At 50.7% G+C, this 27,226-nt stretch overlaps 1 protein-coding gene across 3 annotated transcripts in view; it reads left to right on the top strand.

The window, feature by feature from the left end:
* OGT (O-linked N-acetylglucosamine (GlcNAc) transferase) overlaps window positions 1-27,226 on the top strand; it is an 810,702-nt gene that overhangs the window by 463,493 nt on the left and 319,983 nt on the right. For all 3 annotated transcript variants that reach the window (XM_069612350.1, XM_069612349.1, XM_069612348.1), the window contains exon 13: window positions 15,355-15,513. In XM_069612350.1, coding sequence (XP_069468451.1) covers window positions 15,355-15,513 — 159 coding nt within the window. The remainder of the gene's footprint in view (window positions 1-15,354; window positions 15,514-27,226) is intronic.

The following is a 27,226-nucleotide window of genomic DNA, read 5'->3' as shown; positions in this document are numbered from 1 at the left end:
GCGGTGACACAGGGATGTCTTCTGGACTTCCCAAAGGTTTTAATACCTTCCCTGGGATAAACTACCGTTTCCCAGAGAATGTAAAGTGAAATTGACATCGTCTTCTAGTGAAATGTTTTTATAAATGATTGTGTAAATAAAGTGTTTTACCAAGAAACATTGAGTAGAAGTGTCTACTTGAACCACTGTGATTAAAAGTCCACTGTAACTACTTGTACTGCATACATTCATTCTTGAAATAAGCCTGGCTGCTCAGCTCGCTACCAACAAACTGTCGTACAGACTTGTACCAAAGGTTGGTCTTACTTACACCTGTAATCCTAATTGTGTGTGGTGGTCCCTGAGGGTACTGCATGGTATTCTGCCTAACAACTGTGATTTGAACCTGTGTTGCTCTGCGTTGCCTTGCTTCCAAGACAAACGTGTTGCCCTTGAGCTATCCTCCCGGTCATATGGAGGACTGGTGTGGCGGAGGGAAGTGGAGGAAACTGGCATTTTAACATGCCCCCCTGACTTCCTATTCTTCAGATACCATTGCGGTATTCTGTAAGCCATTCACAATTTCACAATCTTCTTCACTTGGTTCAGTTGAGGAATGCCCAGTGGTCGCGATGTGCATTGGTCCCTTTCTGTGTCAAATCTGTGGGGTTGCACAACAAACCGTTTCATCACCTTCTAAATGAAGACCCCAAATGAAGAACAATGAAGACTTCTTCAGTGCTGACCCCCTGAGGACATCTCGAGGAATGAAGAATTGTTCCAACGATGGTCACCCCAGTCAGGTGGCGACAAGTGATCGTACAGTGGTGAACACAGAAGCAGCCCCAGCAAAGCTTCCCTTTCGAGTGAGAAAACTGAAATTGTGAGGCCAGGTAACTTGTGGCACAAGCTGCAGATATTCAAGATTCCAAGTCTCAGCTAGGAACGACTAGTTATGCAGCTAGGTAGCACAGGGAGAGCTAGCCAGTCCACTGGGTTGTCTAGGGACATTTTCGAAGGAACATCCTCGAGCCAGAGTTGAGACTGGTTGTTACCAACGGTCCAAGGTTCATTTCACTGGGCCAATCATTGGAGTCCATGCTAGTCATCTGTAGGGGTTGTCCTCTGGTTGTCATTGTTAGGCAAAGGTTGTATGCTGTACCCTTTGGGACCACTGCACACAACTAGGACTACAGGTGTAAGCAAAACCAACCTTTGGTATAAGTCTGTACTACAGTTTTTGATAGCCAAGCTGAGCAGCCAGGCTTATCTCAAGAGGGAATGTGAGCTGTAATGTTAGAGGTCTACAATCACAGGTGTTCAAATAAGCCTACACTCAAGGTTTCTTTGATACATATTTAACTGTCAGTTATAAAGCGTTCATAAGGAGGAGGCAATATAATCACACACAAATATACTTCAGTACTATACACTCTAAGTTTTTGAGGCATTCAGAATACTTTGAAGGAGCATCAAAAAGGCATAGTTTATCAGAACATAGAAAGAATAGTTATTTCTTGGGCAGTGCAGATATTTTGAATTCACCAGGAGAGTCAATTGAATAGGCTAGGCTAAAGTCAATGGGCTAAAGTCATGGATAGGTTAAAGCAGTTCTGGTAGATGCACGCAAATCTCTTTGCAACAGTTCTTAGGAATAGATTGTAGCAAGAAGAATCATATGTTGGGTCACAAGCTAATTAGGCCTGTGAGCTGGGAAAGTTTCAAGCACTTTGACCGCGAGGGGTAAGTACTCTGTCTGATTTTACAGTACCTTTACAAATGAAGAAAGATGCAGCTGGTGACCTGTTGTGCTGGCAGTTCCTACAGATCTCGCTGTTCCTGGGCCTCAGTCGTGGGGACAAGATGGAGGACGTCAGGGGGACTCCTGCACTGGGACTGGTCAAAAAGCTGGCAAATCTTCAATTCCGGTAGCTGTAATCAAGCACACAAGCTGGTGTCCCTCTCCCTGGCTGTTAGGTTTCCTGCAGCACTCTGAGGAAAATGCAACCAGCTCTGAGAATGGTATCCAGGTGGCTTAGTATCGAGTCGATTGGTCCCACCAACTCAAAGGGAAAAATCGTCCTTGCAGGGCTTCTCTGTCGAGATGAACTTAGCGATTCGGACCTGCAGCAGGGCTTCACTGGGCAAACCAATGGTCCAGGAGTTGCAGCAGGCGTCCTCTTCAAGCTCATCTTCGGTTCTTTCGTTCCAGTGGTCGACTCTGCCTTCCAAGCCAAGAATACTGCCCCAGCCAATGACTGCCCTCTCCCTAAGCCCTGCCTCTGGCAGCCATCTTCAGATTTTTACCGCATGCTCAAGTGTTTGGGGGGGGGGGGGGGGGGAGTCGTGTTTAGCTCTCGAGCTTTTGCTGCGTTTTCACTTTTTCAAAGAGAATTTCTCATTTTTCGCTCAAATAGAGCCTCAAGCTCCACCGTCTCAACATCCGATTATCGGGGATCCGTGTCGGATTTTTCTACGCCCCTCAAGGGTGAAGATTGTGTCGAGTTACGCTTCTTGGAGGATTCCAGAAGTTTCTGCGGCCTACCTGAACATGGCCCAGGAGAAAGGAAGCTTGACGCCCGGAAAGCTGTTCAGGGTCTGCCCTGGATGCCAGCTACAGAATGTTTTCAAGGAGGACGAGCATTTGAAATGTCTCTACTGCCTTCATGAGGACAAAACGCACATGGAGAAGGACTGTGCGTTTTGCAGGAACATGTCAGAACGGACCATCAGGGACCGACCTCTTCGTCTCTCCAACTGGCTGGAAGGAAGGAGTCCGTCAAGTGAGAAGTAGTCCGAGCGGTCTTCTAAGGCCTGTGAAGGCGCCCCGGCGACTGGGTCCAAAAGAAGGCAAAGCACTGCGAGTCCGCGGGCACCAGGAGCGCTGAACAGTCGGGCTCTTCGGCTGCCAGGCAGGGCGAGCCTTCCCTGGCACCATCAACCACGAGCCAACGCTCTGGTTCGGGGGAAGAGGAAATCCGAGAACCCCGGTAAGCCTCTGGAGAGGCCCCGGTTGATCTCGAAGGATTCGGCTGAGGGGGAGCGAGGCGCTGACCCTCCCCCCAAGGTGAAGGCCTCAAGCGCGCCAAAGGCGGTGAAGGCCTTTATTCACTATCGAGGGAGTCGCGGCGGCCCTGGCGCAGCCTGTGGAGGCTACACCAGTGGAGGCGACCTCGGGGCCCAGAGTCTCTATGCCTCCGCGGAGGGAAGCCTCTTTCAGACCCATCGAAAAGACCCCTGTGAAGACCCCGGCGGAAAAAGAGGGGGGGGGGCTGTGGCCATTGTGGACACAGACACAACATTCGAGGAGGAGCTGGCAGAAGTCCTAGAGGGCCTCGACGAGGGCGTTGAGGAGGCCCGTCCCCACATGAGGGATCCCGATGAGAGTGACGGCAATACTGGCGAGGGTACTAGTCAGCCGTCGCTTCCGGAGCCGCAGGATAACTCCGCAGCCATTTTGTTGGCAATACAATCCTTATGTTCAGAGATAAGGACGAGATTGCCCTTACCACCAACAGTGGACCCGGTACCAGGTCCGACGGAGGAACCAGAGCCGGGCCTTGCAGGAAGCGCCCCGAACAAGAGAAGACAGATCCACCCAGCCCCGCCTTCTCAGCCCTCGCGGCCTGCTCGGCCTTTACCCACGTCCCCCGTCCCTGGGAATGACAGGAGAACAGACACTGGCTCATCCGAGCAGGGACAAGGGAGCTCGCTGTGGATCACACAGCAAAGACCATCAGCTGCTCTCGGACCTGGGATTCTCCATCAACTTTCTCAAATCCCACCTGGTTTCTGGGAGCAAAGCTTGACACAGTGGCACACCTGGCCTCACCGTCGGAAGAAAGGACGAAGGCCATCCTGGGCAAGATGCAGCGCCTGCTGGCCACGGACGTGGTCAGGGTGAGGTCTATCAAGTCCCTCCTCGGGATGATGTCCTCCTGCATATATCTCGTGCGCCCTGTGCAGGCTTCGGATGCGCCCTCTGCAAGAGTTCCTCGACTCCCGCTGGATCCAAGCGACGGGCAGCTTCAAGGACGGGATTCCGCTCGACGAGACCTTCCGACAGGCGATCTGGTGATGGGGCACCCGCGCTCATCTGACGGCGGGCACAGACTTTCAGACCCCATCCCACCAGATAGTGGTGACGACGGATGCCTCCCTGGAAGGGTGGGGAGCACACACCGGAGATCTTCACGTAAGAGGCCTTTGGCTCCCGGAGGAGAAGAAGCTCCACATCAACATCCTGGAGCTTCGTGCAGTGTTCTGGGCCCTCAGGTCCTTTCTCCCGTCCCTCAAGGGCAAGGTGGTGAGAATTTTCACCGACAACACCACCACGATGTTCTAAATCCGGAAGCAGGGAGGAACCAGATCCCCAGCCCTCTCAAAGGAAGCCCAGGATCTGTGGCATTGGGCCGTCGCCCAAGGGATGTTTCTGGTGCCCTTTCATCTGGCAGGGATAAAAAAAACACCATCGCCGACTCACTCAGGTGGGAGCTGCGCTCGTGCCACGAGTGGGAACTACGTCAGGATCAAGTGGATCTGACTGTTCCGACGAACTCCAGTGCCAGAGGTTTGCCAGCAGATTTCCCCAGCCGAGGAGCATGGGCGATGCTTTCTCGTTCCCCTGGGAAGGCCTGTTTCTTTATGCGTTCCCTCCGTTGCCGTTGCTGCTCCGACTCGTCAACCAGCTCAAGAGGTCCTGGTGCAGGATGATCCTGGTTGCACCGGCGTGGCCGAGGCAGATCTGGTTCCCGCACCTTCTGGACTTGTCAGCGTCCCCACCAGTCAATCTGCCGACGGACGCGGATCTTCTCTCCAGAGAAGGAGGTGCATACTTCATCACGACCCGGAGTCGCTGAACTTGCAGATTTGGCTCCTGCAGCACTCGAGTTTGGAGGGTACGATATCCCGGCTGACTGCAGAGAGGTCCTTGCAAAAGCCAGGGCGTCCTCAACTCTCAAGTGCTATGGACATAAGTGGAGGAGGTTCTCTGTCTAATGCCGTGCACAGGCGATTGACCCCCTATGGATTATGGCCCCTCAAGTGCTGCCGTACCTACTGTCGCTGGCCAAGGCTGGACTGGCTCATACCTCCATCAAGATACACCTGGCTGCGATCTCCCGATACACGAGAACCACAGGACGGGCGTCCTTGTGGTCCCATCGCCGGGTGAAGGAATTTATGAAGGGACTGTTCCGATCGTTCCCGCCGGTGAAGGCCCCTGCCCCGGCGTGGGAACTCAACGTGGTTCTGACCAGGCTCATGGGGGCGCCATTCGAGAGGCGCCATTCGAGCCCCTGCATTCGGTGCCGCTGAAATTCCTGTCGTGGAAGACTGCTTTTCTTGTGGCCATCATCTCTGCACAGCGAGTGGGAGAGATCCATGCCCTAGCCTGCAAGCCTCCATACTTTTCACGACACGAGGGTGGTGCTGAGGACGCACCCCTCGTTTATGCCCAAGGCGCCGTCGGACTTCCACCTCAACGAGCCCTTGGTGTTACCTGTTTTCTTCCCGTCACCTTCATCTCCAGCCGAGAGGATTTTGCACTCGCTGGATGTGGCTAGAGCGCTGAAGTTCTACGTGGAACCAACGAAGAGTTTTCGGAAGACATCACAGCTGTTTGTGAACTTTGGACCTGTAAACCAAGGGAAGGCTCTCTCGAAGACTTCCATTTCCAGATGGCTCTCCGGCTGCATTGTCATCGGTTGGCAAACCGACAGTTGCCCGGCCGTCCGAGAGCCCACTCAACCAGAGCGATCGCTGCTACCACGGCGTTCTTGTCTGGTGTGCCCCTGCTGGACATCTGTAGGGCTGCTACGTGGAGGTTGACGCACACCTTCACGAGATTCTACTGCGTCGACTGGGATTGCAGGGAGGAGTCCAGAGTTGGCCAGGCAGTGCTGCGTAACCTGTTCGCTTAAGGTGAGCCTGGTGAGGAGGTAAGAGATGCTTAATGTTGAGTTTTATGTAATGCTTAATGTTGAGCCTTGCCACTTCCCGTGGTTGTGCATGTGTACTGCTATGTATTCTTATATTCATGAGCATGTGAATCCTTGCCAGACCCCATGCTGGAGAAGGAACAAGTTACTTACCTGTAACTGTTGTTCTCTAGCATGGGTCTGGCATGGATTCACATGCGAACCCTCCCTCCTGCCCCTCTACGGCTCTTCACCTAGTCATACTGCCACTTTGCGTGCTACCAAATCTGAAGATGGCTGCCAGAGGTGGGGCTTGAGGAGAGGGCAGTCATTGGCTGGGGGCAGTATGACCCAGAGACCAGTGATTGTTTACTACTGAGAAAGACAGATCAGAAACGAAACTGATCCTGATTTTTCTTTACCGAGGATTCCCAGCCTGACAACGGGGAATATTCATGAGCATGTGAATCCATGCCCGACCCATGCTGGAGAACAACAGTTACAGGTAAGTAACTTGTTCCCTATTACTCATCCTTTGGTCAAGCGAGAGGAGCTGCCACTCAAAGGGGCCACCGTAGGAGTGCCAGAGGTGGTAAACCAGGTACTCGAGGTGCCAAGGCCGCTCGGACAGTTGCCTCGTTGCCCTCATGCAACGCCGCTCCCACTCAGTCATGAGGCCATGTCCCATGGTTCGCCGGTTGGGGGAAGGCTGGCGCAGCATCTTGTAGAGTGGCGTGCCATTACTTCAGATGTGTGGGTTCTGGAGATCATAGCCCACGGCTACTGTCTTCCTTTCCGGCAGAGACCTCACGACAATCCACCGGGGAATCTTTGAAGAGTCCGGATCCGCTCCTTGCGCAGGAAATTCAATCCCTGCTGGAGAAAGGCGCCTTAGAACTGTTGCCTGTAGCGGAGAGGAACAAGGGATGGTATTCCCCTTATTTCTTGATTTCCAAGAAAGACTGGGGATTGAGACCCATCATGGACTTGCGCGGTTTGAACAAACTCCTCAGGAAGGACAAGTTCAAGATGGTTACTCTCAAGTCCTCCAGGCCCTTCAACTTCAGGACTGGTTGGTGTCTCTCGACCTCAGGATGCTTATTTTCATGTGCCGATCCTTCCAAAGCACAAGAAGTACCGGAGGTTCGCGGTTGGCGACTCGCACTTTCAGTTTCGGGACCTGCCGTTCGGATTGACCTCCGCCCCGAGGGTCTTCACCAAGCTCATGGTAGTGGTGGCAGCACATCTCAGGAAAGGGGGGGGATTCACGTCTACCCCTACCTAGACGATTGGCTGATCAGGGCGCGTTCTCCCGAACAAGTCCTGGATCATCTGTCAGTCACCTGCCACTCCCTCCACAAGCTGGGCTTCTCTCTCAACTTAAAGAAGTCCCATTTGACACCAACTCCAAGGCTCCAGTACATCGGAGCAGTGCTCGACACGTCGCTGGGGCAGTGTTTTCCTCCCCAGGTGAGGGCTCATCACATTCAGCAGATGGTGCACAGGTTTGTTTGCCCAGGGTCTCCCAGCGTTCGAGTTCTGGAGATTGCTCGGCCTCATGGCATCCTGCATTCTTTTGGTGCCAGAGGCCAGGTTGCGGATGAGATCTTTGTAATGGGCACTCAAGCTCCAGTGGTATCAGTCCACCGGCAGGATGTCGGACCCTGTTCAGGTGCCGTCCTCGCTCACCCAGGACCTTCTGTGGTGGGTCAGTCGAAGGCAATCAGATGAAGGGGGCTCCTTGTTGGCTACCCTGGCCGGAGGTGACGATCGTGACGGACATATCCCTCACGGGATGGGGAGCTCATGTCAACGAACTGACAGTTAGAGTCCAGACTCCATATCAATCTGTTGGAGCTGAGGGCCGTCAGGCTTGCCCTTTTTCAGAATGTCCTGATCCTGACAGACAACACAGTGGCCATGTACTACCTCAACAAAAAGGGGGGGGGGGGGGGGCAGGGTCACTTCCTCTGTGCAGGGAGGCGATGCAGCTCTGGTTCTGGGCAATCCAGCTGGACGGTTCCATCTCGGCAATTCATCTGGCCGGAGACGAAAACGAGATGGCGGACGCTCTGAGCAGGCAGAGCGCGATCGCTCACGAGTCGGAGTTGGCTCAGGAGATTCTCTTGGAGATCTTCGCCCTTTGGGGGAACCCCTCAAGTTGATCTCTTCGCCTCCAGTGTCAACCGGAAGTGCAAAAGGTTCTGCTTGCAGGAATTTCCTCCAAAAGGAGCCTTAGGAGACGCGTTCGTGGTGGAGTGGTCTTACCCACTGCTGTACATGTTTCCTCCAGTCCCCGTCATCCCGGAAGTGCTGCGGAGGTTACGAATGTTCGGTTCCCGGATGATCCTCATTGCTCCGGCGTGGGCCTGGAAGACGTGGTACCCAGACCTTCTCGACTTGTCCATCTGCCCTCCACGTCGTCTTCCCTTCCGAGACAATCTGCTCTCACGGGAGGTGGGGGGTCAGGTTCTCCATCCATAGGTCAGATCCTTCAACCTTCACGCTTGGTTTCTGAAAGGTTGAGGTATAAGGATTGGGAACTCCCTGAAGACGTGATGGAGGTGTTGCTTTCGGCCAGAAGGCCCACAACTAAGTCCCTGTACCGTTGGCGAAAGTTCTGCGACTGGTGCAGGGTTAAGAATGTGGATCCTTTTGCCTGTGACATTCCTGTTGTCTGTCTTTTTTGCTTTCTTTAGCCCACAGGGGCTTGCAAGTGGGTACGGTTAAAGGTTACCTGGCGGCGCTGTCCATATTTAAGCGCTCGTCTGAAGAGTGTTCTTATTTTAAAATCCCTTTAATTTCTCAGTTTCTTAAAGGGCTCACTAATGTGTTCCCTTCGTCACCTTTCCAGGTGCCCGGTTGGTATTTGAACCTTGTCATCAAGTTTATGATGGGTGCTCGGTTTGAGCCTTTGCATTCTTGCCCTTTGAGACTTCACTCTTAAAACTGTATTTTTGGTTGCGGTCAGTTCCGCTCGCAGAGTGAGTTACAGGCACTTTCAGTTAAGCCACCTTCACTGTATTTCATAAGGACAGGGTTGTCCTTGGAGTTCGTCCTAACTTTCTTCCGAAGGTGGTGTCGGAATTTAATTTAGGCCAGAAGGTTATTCTTTCGGTTTGTCATCCTCCTCCACATCCTGGTAAGGAAGAGGAGAGGCTCCATAGGCTCGATCCTAGGAGAGCTTTAAGCTTTTATATTTCATGCATGTCCCGGGTCAGAGTGGACGATCAACTCTTCATTGGTTACGCTGGTAAGCGTTTGGGACAAGCTGTGACTAAGCAGACTTTGTCTCGCTGGATTATTCTGGCTATTTCTGAGTGTTAGCGCTTGGAGGGTAAGGACCCACCGATCTGCTTGTGGGCCCATTCTACCAGGGGTATGGCTGCCTCTACTGCCCTACAGATGGGTGTTCGTATTCTTAACATCTGTGACGCAGCCACCTGGGCTTCGGTCCATACTTTTGTACTTCACTACTCCCTCGATTCCAACCGTGGGCAGGATCTGGCCTTTGGCAAGGCGGTCCTTTGCTCTGCAATTTGATTGGGCATTCTAAATTTCTTTTGATAAATTCTTTTCCCTCCTCCATATGTTGGTACTGCTTTGGGAGTCTGTCATAGATATGGAATACGTCGGAGGACCCAATCCCCTCGAAGAACAAGTTACTCTCTTACCTGGTAACATTCTTTCGATGGGATGGTGCGACGACGTATTCCATATCGCTCCCTCCCTGCCCTCCCGCTACAGAATTTCTTATGCGATTGCAGCTTACGTTTCCGCAAGGCTTTGTGTGGTCAGACTGGCAGAAGACTAGTGCCACACGTTCTGGGGAAAAAACTACAACTGAGGCTACGGGCGTTGTGCGTCCTACTTATAACATCCAGTGACGTCGGCCGTTGGAGGTCCTCGAGGGCGGCGTATTGACGTCATAGACGCAGGACGCAGACGCCGAAAGATTTTCCGAAGCGGCACACCTGTGGTGATTACTGTCATAGATATGGAATACGTCGTCAGACCATCCCATCAAAATAACTTTCCAGGTAAGAGAGTAACTTGTTCTTCTCAAATGTGCTAATTATCTCCACCTTAGAGACCACCAGCAACTTTGCTGGATTCTGAGGGCTTGTTTTTTAACCTGGAGCGAGTGTGACCCTTTTTCCAACATTCATGTATGTTAATGTGAATTTTACCTGTTTGTTTTGGTTATGGATAGGCATCATCTTTTACAATTGTCACACAGCACCTTTAGTGCTGTGACACAGGGAAGCCTTTTAGATTTCCCAAGGTTTAAACGCCTTCTCTGGGATAAATTACTGTTTGCCAGAGCAGTTAAGTGAAATTTACTTTACTTAGCATTGTACTTGCTAGACCCAGCACACCCTAGCTTACAATAGAGTGCTGTAGGGGTTACTTAGTATCCCCTGTGTCTAAATGCTCATGTAACATTATGTTACCCTTTCCTCACAGAATGGCTGGTGGCAGTGGTTTCGTTCCGAACTACAATCGTTTGCATCTACTGCGGCTAGTAACGCTAACTGCGGGAGCCATCTTTTTCAAAATGTTGCAGAGCCATCTTTGACAAAATGGTCCCCGGTTTTCTTTTTTTTTGCCATGTATTTATGGTAAGGTCTTTCTAGAGAGGTTCTCTGTGGGCCAAACCAGGTTTGGTCTCTTTGTTCATTTCGACTTTGGCGGGCTACAGGAGTGAAATCTGCCTCTTGCTCCAGAGTGTCTGGGGTAGACGGGAAGTGAGGGAGGTGCCCAAAACTCCCTCTGCTTAGGCTTCTAGGAGACCCAAATGCACTCTAGGGTGATTGGCTGGCTGACTGTCAGGCAAGGACAGCCACCCTGCTGGGTGAGTGACAGCTAGGCTGTAACGAATGGGAGAGAACTGAATAAAAGGCGAGTCTTTTGGCTTGGAAAGCAGAGTCGACCATAGGACGAAGGAACCGAAGAAGAGCTTGAAGGGGATGGCTGTTGCAACTCCTGAACCGTTGGTTTGCTCGGTGAAGCCCTGCTGCAGTTCCAAAGCGCCAAGTGTGCATCGACAGAGAAGCCCCTGCAAGGACGACTTCTCCCTTTTGAGTTGGTGGGACCAATCAACTCCAAAGTAAGCCACTTGGACACCCATCTCAAAGCTCGTTGAATTTCCTCAAAGTTGCTGCAGCAAACTGTATAGCCAGGGAGAGGGACACCAGATTGTGTTACTTTTAAGATGGCCTAAAGCTTTTGGAAGATCCTCAGGACTCCCACGAAGCAGGACTGACCAAGCCTGAGCCCCCTCAGCAGAGTGCGGGACCCCAGAAGCAAGGACAGTCCAACTTGACAGACAGAAACCCCGTTGTTGCTATTTGCGGTGGCTGAAATGCAAAAGAGTCACTGAATGTGAAGTTTGCAGGTTTTCGCAGTCCCAGTGCATTGCAGGAGTCCCCCGATGTTGTCCTTCTTGTCCCCACGACTGAGGCCCAGGAACAGAAGTCATTAGCTGCATCTTTTTCTCTTTACCAAGGTACTGTAAAACAAGTTTAACAGAACTTATCTCTTACTGTAGAAGTGCTTGTAATTTCCACAACTCACAAGTCTAATCAAGTTGTGGACCTACATTTGATTCTTCTTTTCATCAAAGACTCGTAAGTACTTGTGCAAACACATTTCCATTGACTTACCTTTATCCTATCCAAGACTTTTGCCCATTGACTTTGGCTTAGCCTATTGAATTGAATGACTTGTAGTGAACTCTAAAAGTATCTGCACTGCTTAAGAATGTTTGTGGTCTCTTGTGTTCGAAATAACCTTTGCCTTTTACCAACTTTTAAAGAATTTTCTGAATGCCAACAGTAAGATATTGTCCCCAGCACCCTTGTTACTGAAGTCACCTGTGGGTGTAGGTTGTGTCTGTGGGCCATCCCAAAAGGGTCTGGTCTGATTCAGAAACTCATATAGTATTGAAGTATATTTGTGTTACTATTCTATTGCTCCCTTATGAAGAAGGCTTTATAACTGACTGATAAATACATTAATTGTTTATGCAAGAAACCTTGACTGTAAGAGTTTATTTGAATACCTGTAAGTGTGAATCTTTGTGTAACTCCACTACAGCTCACATTTCCCCTCTTGAGATAAGCCTGGCTGCTCAACACGCTACCAAAACAGTGTAGTACAAGCTCATACCAACGGTTGGTTTGACTATTGTTAGGGAGAATTCTCATTCAATGGCTAATTTCCCTTACCTAGTGAGTCCCCCAGCAGCTTTGCTGGATCTCTGGAGTTTATTTTTCCACTTGGTAAGAGTGTACCCCTTTCTTTCCACTCTTACCTGTGTTTTGCCATGTGTATTTCATCTGCTTTTGTGATTGTGGACTCTGGAATACACCACTTCAGTAGCCCCCTTCTTTTGTGTGTTGCACAGCACCTTCAGTGCAGTGACACAGGGTTGTCTTTTAGACTTCCCACCAACTCCATTGCTCAGGCTGACTACTGTCCCCCAGAAAAGGGTAAAGTTAACATTAACTTTACTTAGTCATTTAAACTCAGATCCAGTTCAACCCATCTTACATGGAGTACTGGAAAGGGTTAATTTTTTTAGCCCTTGTTATCTGTACCTCCTAGAGCATTGTTTGGCTCTTTTAACATTTAGTCTTGGCTGGTGGCAGTGGTATCCACCCTAACTGTTATATAGTGATTATACTATATAAATGTGGTATTGTTTTAGGCTATTATATTAGCCTCGAACTTAAACCTGCTTGACCAAATGCTTTTTCTTTTGGCTCTGGTTGGTTTTGGGGTTTAGTCGCCATTTCTTTTTGTTAAAGTCCTTGTGTTTTTACTTTGTGCGGCAAACCAGGTTTGCCTCCTTTGTTCTCTGCCTTTTGGCGGGCTTCTGCCCAGAAGCCCTCTAGGCGCCTGGGTGTCTAGGTGGGCTGAATGTGAGGGAAGGATGTAGTCGCCCCCTGCACAGGGTATCCTAGGGAACCCAAGTCGCTCTTTGCCATGATTGGCTGAGGTGGTTGTCCGGGCCGGACAACCCCCCTGCTGCGTGATTGACAGCCAAGCTGTGTGAATGGGGGATTTTTGCATAAAAGGCAGGTCTCTTGGTCTGGAACTACAAGAAACCGAAGAGAAGCGGAGAAGTCGACTGCTGCAACTATCCCGTCCCGGTGAAGCCCTGCTGCAGTCCTGAGCTATCTACCCTTCGATGACCAGAGAAGATCCAGTCCGGAGTCGTCTTCCCTTGAGCTCGGTGGGGATAACCAGTTCATCTTCTACAGCCAGAGGATCCTCTTTGTGGTCGAAATCGCTGCACACTGCTGTAGTGGTCCGGATAGCCATCTGAAGAGCGCCTCCTGTTTTTAAGGAGCGCGCCTTTTATTCACCGTCGCTGCTGCCTGCTTCAGCCCTGTGTGGTGCAGACCCCCCCAGATGTCCTTCGGATCAAAGCTCCAGGAACCAAGGGTCTGCAGGAAACTACCAGGAACAACTGCCGTGGCACCAGTTTCTTCCTTGAATAAGGTACTTTGTTCTGCTCGAAGAATTTGGGTGAATCCCTTTTCTTAGTCTCAAAGGCTTGCCCTTGTCTTCCCTCCTTGTAATAACTTTTGCTTCCTCTGTTGACAATATCTAAGTACTCTTGGCTCTGCTGAATCGTGAACTATCTGACTGTGTGATCCTCGACAACAGGAACCCGGTTCCACTTGACACTGGCTCCGGCCTATTGACTTTTGAATTTCTGTCTGAGTGTTCTCTGATTCTGTCTGCCTTGACAAAAGTATTGCCTATGATTTTCGCCCCCAACTCTCTCTGGGTATCTCGGGTGCTAAGTGTTTTTTTGTCCCGGTAACATTTCTTGCCGCGGATACTCGTTTCTTTAATAAGACCGAACTGTCATTACTGTCAAAAAGTGATCGCAAGTCTATTCCCGGTAACGTCTTTGTTTCATAACACCGGACCGCTAAAACACAGGGTACTTAACTTGAAGTATACCGTACAAAGTGAATTGGTTGGTTGTAGTGTATTTTGCATGTGATTTCGAATTAATAGAAGTGTTGTGTTTATAACAAATGGTTTAAAAATAAATGTACTTATATTTTTTACCTGAAACCTTGAGTCAGTGTTTGCTTGAGTCACAATAATTGTGGTCCTTTTGTGTAATCTCTGCTACTGCTCATATACTCTTGAGATGAGCCTGGCTACTCCGCTACTGCCACCACTTTAACATAGTAGTACAGGCTTGTACCAAAGGTAAACCTTGTATTGCCACCTGTAGTCTTAATTGTGTGCAGTGGTCCCTAAGGGCACTGCACAGGATTCTGCCTAACAACTATACCTGTAGTCGTAGTTGTTTGTAGTGTTCCCAGAGAGTACTGCATTCAAACTTTGCTTAACAGTAAATGGAGCATAAAGCCTTACCCTACCTTCAAAAATCAAGAAAGGTTCACAATAGTAAAGGTAGGGTGTCCCATTGACTGACTGGATGGAAAGCGCCAATAAGAAAAATTGGTCATAACACCATGCTTATCAAGTAAATGCAGCCTTGCTGTGTTTTCACACTGAACTTTATAATCGAAGGTGCCATTTTAATTGGAACCTGCAGGTTGGAAGCCTTTATTTCCTGAACTAAATTTGGTGTGGAGTAGGACAATCTGCTCGGGCACGGGTTCAGGGAGTTGGGAGGGAACATGGGGACTTTGTGGCACTCTGTCAGCTCGCTGATGAGCTCTCCCAGGGTCACATGCAGAACTACATTGCCATTGAGTTCTGGAAATGGGACTTGATGTAAGAAATACGTTGAATAGTGAGGAAAAACAAACTAAGGCCTTGGCCTCACTGTGTGCCCTGACTTTTCCACAGTCTGTGTAGGTTGTACCCTTTATCCAGCCTGCTCCTCTTTAAAATGTAATAGTTTTTCTATGCTGCATCTACGCATGGTAGTTTGACATCTGAGAATCTCTGCAGCAAAGGTGTCAACTGTTCTACTGTTGCCCTACACCACACTAGGGATTAAAATACTCCTCACGGAATGGGCACCCAAAAGGCTAAAATGCAGCCCCTTCAGCATGGGTCCTTGTAAGGTCTGGCGAATAACACGTAAAGTTACAATTAGTGAAACCGTGCCTGGGAAGATCCTTATTTCAATTCCCTGGTAGAAAGATCAATCTAAAGCTGCTAAATTTACAGATATTTATTTTTTTCTTCTTAGCGCTCTGTCCCTAATAGTGTCGCTTGACAATACTGCCCCTCTTTCCCCTCATCCCACATCTGGAACCAGTGCTGCAACCCATGACCGTTCATGCGTTCCCGCTTCCCTTTTTAGACTGTCTGTTTTGTGTGCAAGGAATACAGTAGGTAGTAAACATTGCAATTGACGTTTATGTGCAACATAAAGGCATATAGTATGTTTTTGGACACCAAGTGTATATTTAAAATTTCTTACACATTTTACCTTTAATTTCTTTGGTAGATTAATGTTCTTCACAAGCCACCGTACGAACACCCGAAAGACCTGAAATCCAGTGAAGGCCGCCTGCGTGTTGGCTACGTTAGTTCCGACTTTGGGAATCACCCGACATCTCATCTTATGCAGTCCATCCCTGGCATGCACGACCCAGACAAATTTGAGGTAAGACCATTGCAACCCCATCTGTGATATTAAATGCTGGCTTTCTCAGTCCTCACACATACTTTATTTTTTAAAACACCCTTTATTTAAGTCGGATGCAGACATGGGATGAGCAGCATAATACAACAGTTGGCGCAAATTATATAATACGCAGTAGAACATGTGAACATCCCCATCCCACCGTTGAAAATTGCCTCCCCGCACCCCCCAAGTCTAGAAGGGTTAGCCTGTGGCTTGTAAGTATGTACAGAAAAGGCTCTTTCATACTCCAAAATTGGGGCCCATGCATCAGCAAATGGATGGAAAGGGCCCTCTTTGGCTGCTGTGACCTTTTCCGCCACCAGGATGTCCCATATTTTGATCAACCATATGGATATAAGCGTGCCTTCAGGAGTCTTCCACGTGCGGGCAAACATGATCCTTCCCGCTAGAAGGAGCTGAGTAATTTGTTTGGCTGTAGCCCTGGATTTTGGGCAGATCCCCTGAATCGGAGCACCCAGGAGGATCACTGCTGGATTTTTTGGGAGTTTAGCCTGGGTTATGGCTTCAATCATGGCGAGTACTTCCCATAACGCTTGAACGGTGGGGCGGTCTTGGCACATGTGTGAGTAAGTGCCTTGTGCCCCACATTTCAGCCAACAGTACAGGTCCAACGAGTTCTGAATGTGGTGGAGCCGCTGAGGGGTATAATACCAGTGGAGAAGTAGTTTGAGGGTACATTTTTTGTTCATCCCAAAGGTCGAGGAAGAGTAGCACTGTGTCCAGATATCAACCCAAGCATGGTCCTCAATTGCACCCAAGGTCTTTTTTGTCATGTATGCCGGGCGGAGGGCCAACATGTCGTCTTGTAGCAACTTGTACAGCTTGGAGATGTTGCCAGCACGCCTAGCCCCTCCCGGCAGACACTCTTGCAAAGGGAGTTCAATGTGACTGAGCCTATGGGTGGCCCGTTGTCGAACCAACGGGTGCCTATACCAGTGACGGAGTTGGGTGTAATAAAATCCATCAGTCTCGTTTAATTGAAATGTGTCTTTACAGTTCTCAAAGGTACGCAGCTGGCCGTTTTCAAATAGTTGTGCCAGGGATGGCAGTCCTCCCATCGTCCGGTTCCTAAAGTACGATGGATACATACCTGGAGTGAAGACCGGATTGTGTAGGACCGGAGAACACTGACCCAATTAATTCAGTTCCTATTGGATTTTATTGCCCAGTCCCAGATTTTCACTGTGGATTTTGTGGAGGAGAGTATGCCAGGCCTGAATTTTCATGCAGATTGGTGGATATACAGGAAGGAATGGAGGGGTAGCAGAAGCCTGGACTGTTCAATGTCTACTGAGCTCCTCCACTGCCAGACCATCCAGGAGGAGGGGGGCAATGGGAGAAATGTCGGAGTCGCGCCCTACGACGAGGGTGACGGGGATACCGTAGAGGACGACGACCCTAACCCTGCTCCTACGCCCCAGGGGCCTGTCCCTACACTGCAGCTGCCACCTAGATATCTTTCAATGGACATTCTCTCCACCCTTCATACACTTGTTTCTGAGATATAGAAGAGGATGCTGGCGCTGCTGCCGCCCATTCTGCCAGCAGCGCACATGCCTACTGCCCCGCTGACGGGGGAGCCACCATCCAAGAAGAGGAAGAGGCACCCGATGTCGGGATGGGGGGACCTCCTGTGTGCCTCCGCCCAGATATTCTCCGTCGAACGAGATGGGATCATTCCATGCAGTGATTGCCAGAGCATCAGAGTTCTTCCAGCTCGCACCAGAGGAGAAGGAAAGCTTCTTAAACAAGTGCTGCGAGGCAGAGAAAGACAATCCTTTCAGTCCCACTCTTGGATGATAATTGGAATGAAGGACTGGCGCGCATAAAGAACCCTTCTACGGCCCCAGCAAAGAGGGACCGCACTGTGCCAGTGCGGAGTCCGGCACAGTACAGAGTGCCGGTCTCCACACCCAAGTGCTTGCAAGCCCAGCTGTCATTGGACTCTGGTTTCTGCAGCGGCTTAGAAGTCGTCGTCAGGCTCTAAGTCATCGGCAGACTCCACCCCTCCTGACAACAGGGGGAAGAAGTTGGATGCTATGGGAAGGCAAGTTATCTACTCTGCATCGACCACCTTCCAGGCCTCCAACACCCTTGCTTTCGTAACGTGCTACGACCGGAGCCTGTGGTTCAAGCTTACACCTCTGCTTGATTTCCTTCCTGACGATAAGAGGTCAGAGGCGTTGGAGATTGTACAAGAGGGCGCGGTGGCGTTGGACCACGCCATCACGGTCGCCACGGACATCACAGGCGTGGGTTTCTGCCAAATGGGCAGTAGCGTTTGAGTTCGCCGCCGTGGGTAGCTCAAAGCCACAAACTTTCGACAGTAGGCCCAGACAAGTGTTTTGGATATGTCCTTTGATGGAGACAATCTTTTCGGGAAGGCTGTAGATGAGTCTCTACAGACCATCAAGGCGGACACAACACGTGCCCTGGGCACGCTACTGCAGCGACGGCCGTCCTTTCGTTCCTCAGGAGGCAAGTCTCCCTGTTCTTCAAAGGGTTACGGCGGGAGCACTTCTTATTGCCAACCCTCCCGATCCTTGGCCCAAGAGACCAACCGGGGCCCCTCCAAGGCCTTCGGAGGAGGATGCCGCCGTAGTCGCCAGGGATCCCAAGGTGGCCCTTCGACCTCCAAGCAAGAATGAACTGGCCGTGATGTCTGGCCCCCATGTGTGCACCATGGTGGGAGACCAGCTGGCGAACTTGGTCAGCGTGTGGAAGACCATCACCACCGACTGTTGGGTGCTGGCCACTCTCTTCCACGGTACACTCCAGAGTTCCAACTGAAGTGTCACCAAATACCACCGGTGGCCTGGCAGGAAAAGCACATCCCTAAGCCTCTGCTGGAGGTTCTGGCCATGCTAAACAAAGGGGCGATGGCGCTAGTTTCAAAGCGACTCCAGGGCTCCAAAGTTTATTCAAGGTACTTCCTTGTGCGAAAGTAGACATAAAGTCCCAAAAGTTCGGAATGGTCACTCTTTAACACTTGCTCAGACAGCTAGAAGAGCGGGGCCATCCCTCAAGGGCAAGGTGGCGCAGTGGTCTTCAGACCATACCACCACGATGTTTTACATCAGGAAAACAGGGGGGGGCAACAGATCCCCAGGGTTCTCCAAAGAGGCGCAGGACTTATGGCATTGGGCTGTCTCTCGGGGGATGTTCCTCATCCCGTTTCATCTGGCAGGAGTAAAGAACACGGTGACCGACTCTCTGAGCAGGGAACTTCGGCACCTAGTGGAGAACCTGTTCCTCAAGTGGGGCAATCCCCAGATAGACTTGTTTGCGCCAGCGACGAACACCAGGTGCCAGGAGGTTTGCCCGCAGGTTCCCCCAGCAGCGGAGCGTGGGGGATGCATTCTCATTCCCTTGGGAAGACCTTTCTGTATGCATTCCCTCTGTTACCATTGTTACTTCGAGTCATCAGTCAACTCGGACGGTGCCGGATGATCCTAGTCGCACCGGCGTGGCTGAGGCAGATCTGGTACCCGAAGCTTCTCGGAAAGTTTGCGTCCCCACCAGTCAAGCTGCCAGTGGTCAAGGATCGTCTCGCCAGGTAAGGAGGCGCCATTCTTCACCACGACCCGGGGTCTCTGAACCTGAAGGCCTGGCTCCTGCAGCACTAGAATTCGGTGGCTACGATATCCCGGCGGACTTCAAGGAAATTCTCGCCAAGGCTAGAGCATCATCTAATGAAATGCTACAGACTGAAGTGGAAGAGATTTGCTCTTTGGTGCCCTTACCAGAAGATCGACCCTCTGAATGTCAAGGCCCCTCGGGTACTTCGATATTTGCTGTCGTTGACCAAATCGGGCCTGTCTCATGCCTCTATCAAGGTGCATCTGGTAGCTATCTCCCGCTACACCATATTCCCAGGACGACCCTCCTTGTGGTCGCACAGATTGGTCAAGGAATTCGTAAGGGACTATTATGCTCGTTCTGGCCGGTGAAGGCTCCGGCCCCGGCGTGGGAGCTCAATGTGGTGCTTACTAGGCTCATGGGACCCCCGTTCGTGCCTATGCATTCTGTTCCACTCAGATTTCTGTTGTGGAAAACCGCTTTGCTCGTGGCCATCACCTCTGCACAACGAGTGGGGGAGATCCAGCCCAAAGTGCCAGCGGACTTTCATCTACACAAGCTCTTGGTGTTACCTGTGTTTCTCCAGCATGGGCTCTGGCATGGATTCTCATGTTCATGAATATTCCCCATCAGGCTGAGAATCCTCGGTAAAGAAAAAATCAGTTTAACTTCTGAACTGTTTCTCCTCTGGCAGCCATCTTCAGATTTTTACCGCATGTTCAATTGTTGGTAGTTCTTGTGCGAGCCTCACGCTCCATCAATCCACCTTCTGATTAACGGGGACCCGTTTTCGGATTCTTCCGCGATTTTCTTTCGTAGTTTCTTATTGGAGGATTCCAGAAGCTTCAAGGCCTACTCGCGTGGACATGGCGGATGAGAAGAAGGAATAGACGCCTCTCCAAGGTTTGCCTCGGCTGCAACCTGCGGAATGTCTTTTCGGACGATGGACATTCCCTTTCCTGTGCCTTTACTGCCTACACTCGGACCTGACGCACATGGAGGATGACGGTGTGGCTTGTCAGGATTTGGTGCCCCACACGCTGATCGATCGGCACAGGCGTCTCAACAAGTGGCTACAGACCAAAGCCCCTGCTCTGGATGAGTCCTGGCATCAGGCTTCCCCTGCCTAGAAGAAAGCTGAGCGGTCTTCTACGACCTTTGAGGGCGCTCCTCCCACGGGGGCCCAACATAAGCACCGCAAGTCTACTGCCACCGGGGGTGTCGTTGCGATGGGCTCCTCTGCGGCTAGGGCGAATACAGCATCTCTAGCACCTTCCACCACGAGCCAATGCTCAGGATCTTCTAAGAAGTGGCAATCGTACCATGGGCAAGCTCTTGGTGAAGACCCAGACTGGCCCTGCAGAGAAGGCCATGGTGGAACAGGGCACCGACCCTCCTAAGGTGAAGGCCGCAGACTCGGCCAAGGCCGTGAAGGCCCAGGTGCATCAGGCAAAGGCCCAAACTTCCATCGGAGTGGTGGCGTCCCTCACGAAGGCCGCCTTGGCGCATCCACAGGGCACGGCCACAAAGGCGAGAGTATCCCTGCCGGCCAGGAGGGAATCCCCTTTCCAGCCCATCGAAATGTGCCGGAGATGCCTATCGTTTCACTGAGACAGTCTCCCTTATTCACAGAGAAAGGGGGTGAGACAATAGTCCTCCAGGGCACGGACATCTCCTCTGGCCTCCAGGGGGGACGATGCGTCGAGAGCAGGCCCTATGGGAGGTAATCAGACTATGGCGACGACGAGGGTGACCGACGAGGAGTAACAGGGCGTTGAGGGCTCGGAGGACCAACCTAAGCCGCAAACGCCCTCGCCACCTCAGCAACCACCTGGGGATATCTCGGACACATTCTCACGGCTCTGCATACCATGTGCTTGGAAATCTGGACGAGGATGCCTCTTGGACCAGTGTCCCCCACCCGCGGCTCCGGGGCCCTCCAAGAGGAGATTGCACACCCTTTCCACCATTTGCATAACCCCCCGCCCCCACCCAGAGGGTTGAGACTGCATCCGACACAGCGACTGGCACGGACGACGACAGCGGCCTGGGCGATCTCCTGTCTCCGCCTGCCAGATCTTCACTGCCCAGCAAGATAGGCTGGCTAGTTTCACGCCATGATCTACAGGGCCTTAGAGCTATTCCTGCTCATCGCTGAGGAGAAGAGGGTTTCCTATACCAGCGCCAGAAGGCTAAGAGTTAGACCGTGCTTTTGATCCCGCACTTGAATGATATTTGGGACCAGGGGTTGTCCCTCATGAAGAACCCTTCATCGGCTCTGGCGAAGAGGGAGCGTTATGAGAAGAAATACAGGGTGCCGGACTCTGCGCCCAAGTGTTTATGGTCCCAGCCGTCTCCGGACTCTGGTTTTGGCGCCGGCCAAGAAGTCGTCTTTGGGCTCCTCATCGGCAGCCTCCTCCTCACCGAACAGTGAAACGAAGAAGCTCGATGCCATGGGGCGAAGACTTATCACGTCGGCAGCGACGACCATCGAGGCAACTAACGTGGCGCGTTATGACAGGGAACTTTGGTTCAAAATGGCCCCCCTCCTGGACTTCCTTCCTGACAAGACGGCTGAAGAGATCCTACAGGAAGGCGAGGTGGCTTCGGACCACGCCATTAGTGGCCACGGACATTGCCGACCCAGGATTCCACCAAATGGGCAACAGCGTTTTCCTTTGGCGGGGCTGGCTGAGGACCACTAGTTTCCACCAGGTTGTTCAGTCGAAGGTGTTGGACATGCCCTTCGATGGGGACAATTTGTTCAGAAAGACTGGACTAGTCTCTTCAGGCCTTCAAGGCGGACACTGAGCTGGCCCTGAGCTGGCCCTTGCCTTAGGCACGCTTCAGCAACAACAGCCGTCCTTTCGGACGTCTGGAGGACATTAGGCAGAAACCTGTGCAGTTCCCTCTGGGACCACTGCAAAAGATTTAGGACTATAGGTGTTTGGCAGTAAACCCACTTGGTAGCAGTCTGTACCACACAGATTCATTTGGTAGCTGTGGCTGAGCAGTCACTCTACCCTCAAGAAGTGTTAGGCAGTATACAGAGTATTCACAATAGGTCAAGAGAACACAATAGAACAAGTAAACACTGACCAGGGCTTGGTGTAAAAGAGATATAATTATTTATTTAAAACCACATCTAGAAAAACACATCCACTAATAGTAAGCAATTCAAAAACACGGTCACTAAAAGATATACACTCCCTTAAAAGAATATTAGACAAGTCTTAAGTAAAGCCCCACTTATTTTCAGACCGCGGTGAGCGCTTAACGTAGATGGCACTCTAATAATTCGTTTTTAAAAAAGGGAGAGAAAAGCAGAGAACAACTTGAAACAGATCCCAACACTTTTACAAGAACAGAACAAGAGGGGAAGGCAAAGTAAAATCGTGAATTCAGAGTCAGTAGGCCGGATCCGCTTTAAGAGGATCGAAGCGAAATGTGTCCAAGGTCACACGGTTGCAGTGCACAAAAGTCTTGTAATGGTTCAAAAAGGAGTTGGATCAAAGAAAGGGACCAGTTAGGAGGGTCAAGGCGGTCAGCCCAGTCCAGAAGGTTAAGGATTTATTATTACCTTGTTGCAATCTTTAGAAAGGGAGGCCTGGCGGACACGGTACCTTTTAAAGTTGTGAGACCGCTCCAGCGGGGGCAGTTGTTCCTGGCAGCGGATGCAAGACGGTGCTTTGTCTGGGGGAAGAGAGGATCTCGTCGTGGAGGAAGACAGACGTCCGTTGCACTGCCAGGGAAGAAACCAGCCGCAGAGTTTCTCGGGTACAAGGAGCGGTCCTTTGATTCGCGGTTCAGTGGTGAGTGGCTATCCGGCTGCCGGGGTGCTTGGCACGGGCAGTTCGACCACAAACCGGGCTGGAGTGCGAAGAAAGAAAGGTAAACTGGTTGTGCCCACCAGTCAGGGGAAGAAACCTCTCCAGCTGGGAGATCTTCTCTGTCGTCGGGAAGTGGTGAGTCGGTTCTGCAGGGCTCCACCGGTGGTGTCGTCGTGGTAGGCCGGCTCAGCTTCTCCCTCGTCGGATTCTCAGGTCCTGTGGCGACTTCTGAAGTTCCAGTCCCCAAAGCCCTGCTTTTATGCAGAAAACCCCCATTCACTCAGCCTAGCTGTCACTCAAACATGCTAAGTGGGGAGCCGGCCGGCTAGCGACTTGGGCCAATCACACAAGAGTGCGACTTGAGTTATCAAGGTAACTCAGTCCAGGGTGTCTAAACGCCCTCCCACACCACACCCCCTGTGGTACCCAGACAGAGTGGCACCACCTTTGGAGGCTTCTGTGGAGAAGCCCGCCAAAAAGTGGAACAAAGGGCTCGACTTGGGTTGGAGTCACAGAAGAGAACACAAACGCCATTTTAGGATCGAGTCTTGGCAAAAAATACCAACCGGAGAATTAATATTAATTAAATAAACCGGCGGTATGTTTGAGGCTATGAGAATTAAATAATTAAAGTTGGTAGCCTCAAACAATGGGAAAATCCCATAGGGAAATATTCGCGGTCGAATATAAAAAGTAGTTTCCACTGCCACCAGCCAAAACTCGATCAGGGGGGACGGAGACGTGCCCCCTCGACTAACAGACCCCAGGGCAATCGAATTGCCCCGACCAGTACGTCCACAATATGATGGTTTGTACTGGTTTCTGTTAATAATGTGGGACTAGTAAAGCCAATGGTGACTTTACATGCCCTGGGAGACAGTCAGTCCCAGGGTATGGAGTGTATGGTGGGATGTCACTATGACACCCCTGTGTTACTTCACTGAGGGTGCTGTGTAACACACATAGTAAAAACACGAGACCCTATGGAGTAAAGGACCCCATAGCCCATAAAACACATTACCAGTCAAAGGAACACCATACATCATGTCCAAGAGTGGGAAAAAGAGTCTCACTCTTGGCAGGAGGCAAAAACAAACTCCAGAAATCCAGCAAAGCTGCTGGGGGACTCACTAGGTTAGGAAATTCAGCCTAAAGAGAGAATTCTCCCTAACAGAGGAAAATCCCAAGGTTCTTCTAAAGGGTTCAGAGGAGGTGCTTCGTCGTACCGTCAACCCTCCCTCTCGTTGGCCCAGGAGACCTACAGGGGCCGTGCCAAGTCTGGAGGTGGACGTCGTCTTCACCAAGGCACCCAAGGTGGTGCCTCGACGTCAAAACAGGATTGAACCGGCCGTGGAGTCGGGCCCCCACCCCTGTGCATTCTGGTGGTAGTCTGGCTGGGGAGCTTAATCACCGTGTGGAAAACCATCCCCATCGACTGTTGGGTGTTGGACGCTTTCGCCCACAGACACACTCTAGAGTTCCAACGGAAGTGTCCCCATATGCCACCAGTGGCCTGTCCGGAAAACCATGTTCCTCAGCTTCTGCTGGAGGTGCGGGCTATGCTAAAGAAGGGTGCAATAGCTCGTCCCAAAGAGTCTACGGGGCTCCAGAGTGTACTCTAGTTACTTCCTCGTCAAAAAGACTGGCGGTTGGAGGCCCATCCTGGACCTCGGCCGTCTGAACAAGTACATCAAGTCTCAAAAGTTTCGGATGGTGACTCTTTAGCACGTGCTAGGACAGCTGGAAAAGGGGGGTTTTATATCGTCGCTGGACTTGGAAAATACCTCCTTTCACATCCCCATACACAAGGGCCACCGGAAGTACCTGCGCTTCGTGATGTTAGGCAGAATTGCATGCAGTACTCTCTGGGACCACTACACACAATTAGGACTACAGGTGTTGGCCAAACCAACCTTTGGTATAAGTCTGTACCACACAGTTTGCTGAGCAGCCAGGCTTATCTCAAGATTGAATGTGAGCAGTACAAGTAATTACACAGAGGACTTTCAATCACATCGTTCAAGTAGACACTTATACTCAAGGTTTCTTGGTAAAACACTTATTAATGTATTACACAATCATTTAGAAAACATTTCACTAGGAGCCAATTTATTATGTACAAATACACTTCAACACAGTTTGAGCTCCCCTGAAATAGGAGCAAAATGGCAGTTCAAGTTACTTAGAAGTGAGCAAAAGGGACAAGGTAAGTAGAATAGATCACATATACTTGTTAGACAGTGCAAATAGTTTAACTAGAAGAGTTCAATTCAAGTCAATAGGCCAGGCCAAAGTCAATGGACTAGTGTTCTGGATAGGAAAGAGCCATTTTAGTATCAACCGATAGTCTTTGCAAAAGTTCTCAGAAGTAGTGTAGGTGAAAAAGAATCCTTGTCGGGTCGCAAGCTGATTAGGCTTGCAAGTTGGGAAAGTTTCACGAACTTTCACTGCGAGAGTGGTGTTCTCTCTCAATCGGTTTGGCACAGTACCTTAGTATGAAGAACAAAATGCAGCTGAAGATGTTGGTTCCTGCAGATCTCGCTGTTACTGAGCCTCAGTCGTGGGGACAAGAGGGAGGAATCGGGGGACTTCTGCATTGCACGGAATCGTCGAAAAAGCAAATGAGATGGAGTCACTTAAGTTCCAGTAGCTGTAGCTTCAAGCGCACAAGCTGGTATCCCGCTCCCTGGTTAACCAGCCTTGAGAATGTTATCCAGGTGGCTTACGAGTTGATTGGTCCCACCAACTAAAGGAAGAAGTAGTCCTTGAAGGGGCTTCTCTGTCGAGAATAACTTGGCAATTCGGACCTGCAGCAGGGCTTCACCGGGCAAACCAACGGTCCAGGAGTTGCAGCAGGCATCCTCTTCAAGCTCTTCTTCGGTTCCTTCGTCCATGCTCTCCAGTCCAAGAGACTCTCCTTTTAAACAGTTTTCTCCCTTTCATTCCAGCCTAGCTGTCATTCATTCAGCAGGGTGGCTGTCCTTGCCAGACAGTCAGCTAGCCAGCCAATCACGCCAGAGTGCATTTGGGTTTCCTAGGAGACTAAGCACAGGGGGTTTCGGGCACATCCCTCACTTCCTGCCCATCCGAGACACTCAGACGCCAGAGGCGGTCTTCAGTCCTGAAGCCCGCCAAAGGCATACGAACAAAGGGACCAAACCTGGTTTGGCGCGCAGAAAAACACTAGAAGGACCTTCCCAAAAAGAAACAGTGAAAAAAGAAGACCGGGGCCTGTTTAAACAGAGGCTCAAGGCGCCATCTTGAAAAACATGGCTCCCTTGATTTTTAAATACTAGTGTTCGCCGTCGGGGAAAATTCATTGTAGTTCGTTGTAAAAACACTGCCACCAGCCTTTTCAATGGGAAAGGGAAGCGTTTGACTGCTACATGGGTGTTTAGACACAGGGGATACTATGTAACCCCTCCAGCACTCCATTGTAAGATGGTGTTTGCTGGGTCTATGAATTTGGAAAGACTAGTAAGTCAATTTCACTTAACATTCTCTGGGAGTTAGGCTGGAATGAATGGTAGGAAACTGGATAAAAGGCCAGTCTCTTGGCTTGGAAGGCAGAGTCGACCACTGGGACGAAAGAACCCAAGACCAGCTTGAAGAGGACGGCTGCTGCAACTCCTGGACCGTTGGTTTGCTCGGTGAAGCCCTGCTGCAGGTCCGCATCGCTTACTTCATCTCGACTGAGAAGCCCTGCAAGGACGACTTCTCCCTTTGCATTGGTGGGACCAATCAAGTCGACCCATAAGCCACCTGGATACCATTCCCAGAGCTGCTTGTATTTTCCTTGTGCTGCAGGAAACCGAATAACCAGGGAGAGGGACACCAGTTTTAGTGCTTTACTACAGCTACCAGAATTGAAGATTTGCAAAGTGCCAGCTTTTTCGACCTGTGCAGTGCAGGAGTACCCCGACGTCCTCCCTCTTGTCCCCACGAATGAGGCTCAGGAACAGCGAGATCTGCAGGAACTGCCAGGAACAGAAGTCTTAAGCCGCATCTTTTTCTTCAGTACTTGCCTCTTGCTGAAAGTGCTTTATACTTTCGCAACTAGCAGGCCTATTCAGCTCGTGACCCAATGTATAATTCTTCTGCTTACAAACTACTTCTAAGAACTTCTACAGAGACTTTACCGTTTACTTTCCAGAACCCTTTTAACCTATCCAAGACTCTAGTCCTTTGACTTTGCACTGTCTAAGAAATTGTAATTCTTTTATGTTCTAAACCTATTCCTTTTTGATCCTCCAAAGTATTCT

The sequence above is a fragment of the Ambystoma mexicanum genome, chromosome 5p, assembly GCF_040938575.1.
Source record: "Ambystoma mexicanum isolate Mex_15411 chromosome 5p, UKY_AmexF1_1, whole genome shotgun sequence".
Lineage (NCBI taxonomy): Eukaryota > Metazoa > Chordata > Amphibia > Caudata > Ambystomatidae > Ambystoma > Ambystoma mexicanum.
Note: the sequence above shows the minus strand (reverse complement) of the source record. Positions and strands in the feature narration are given on the sequence as shown.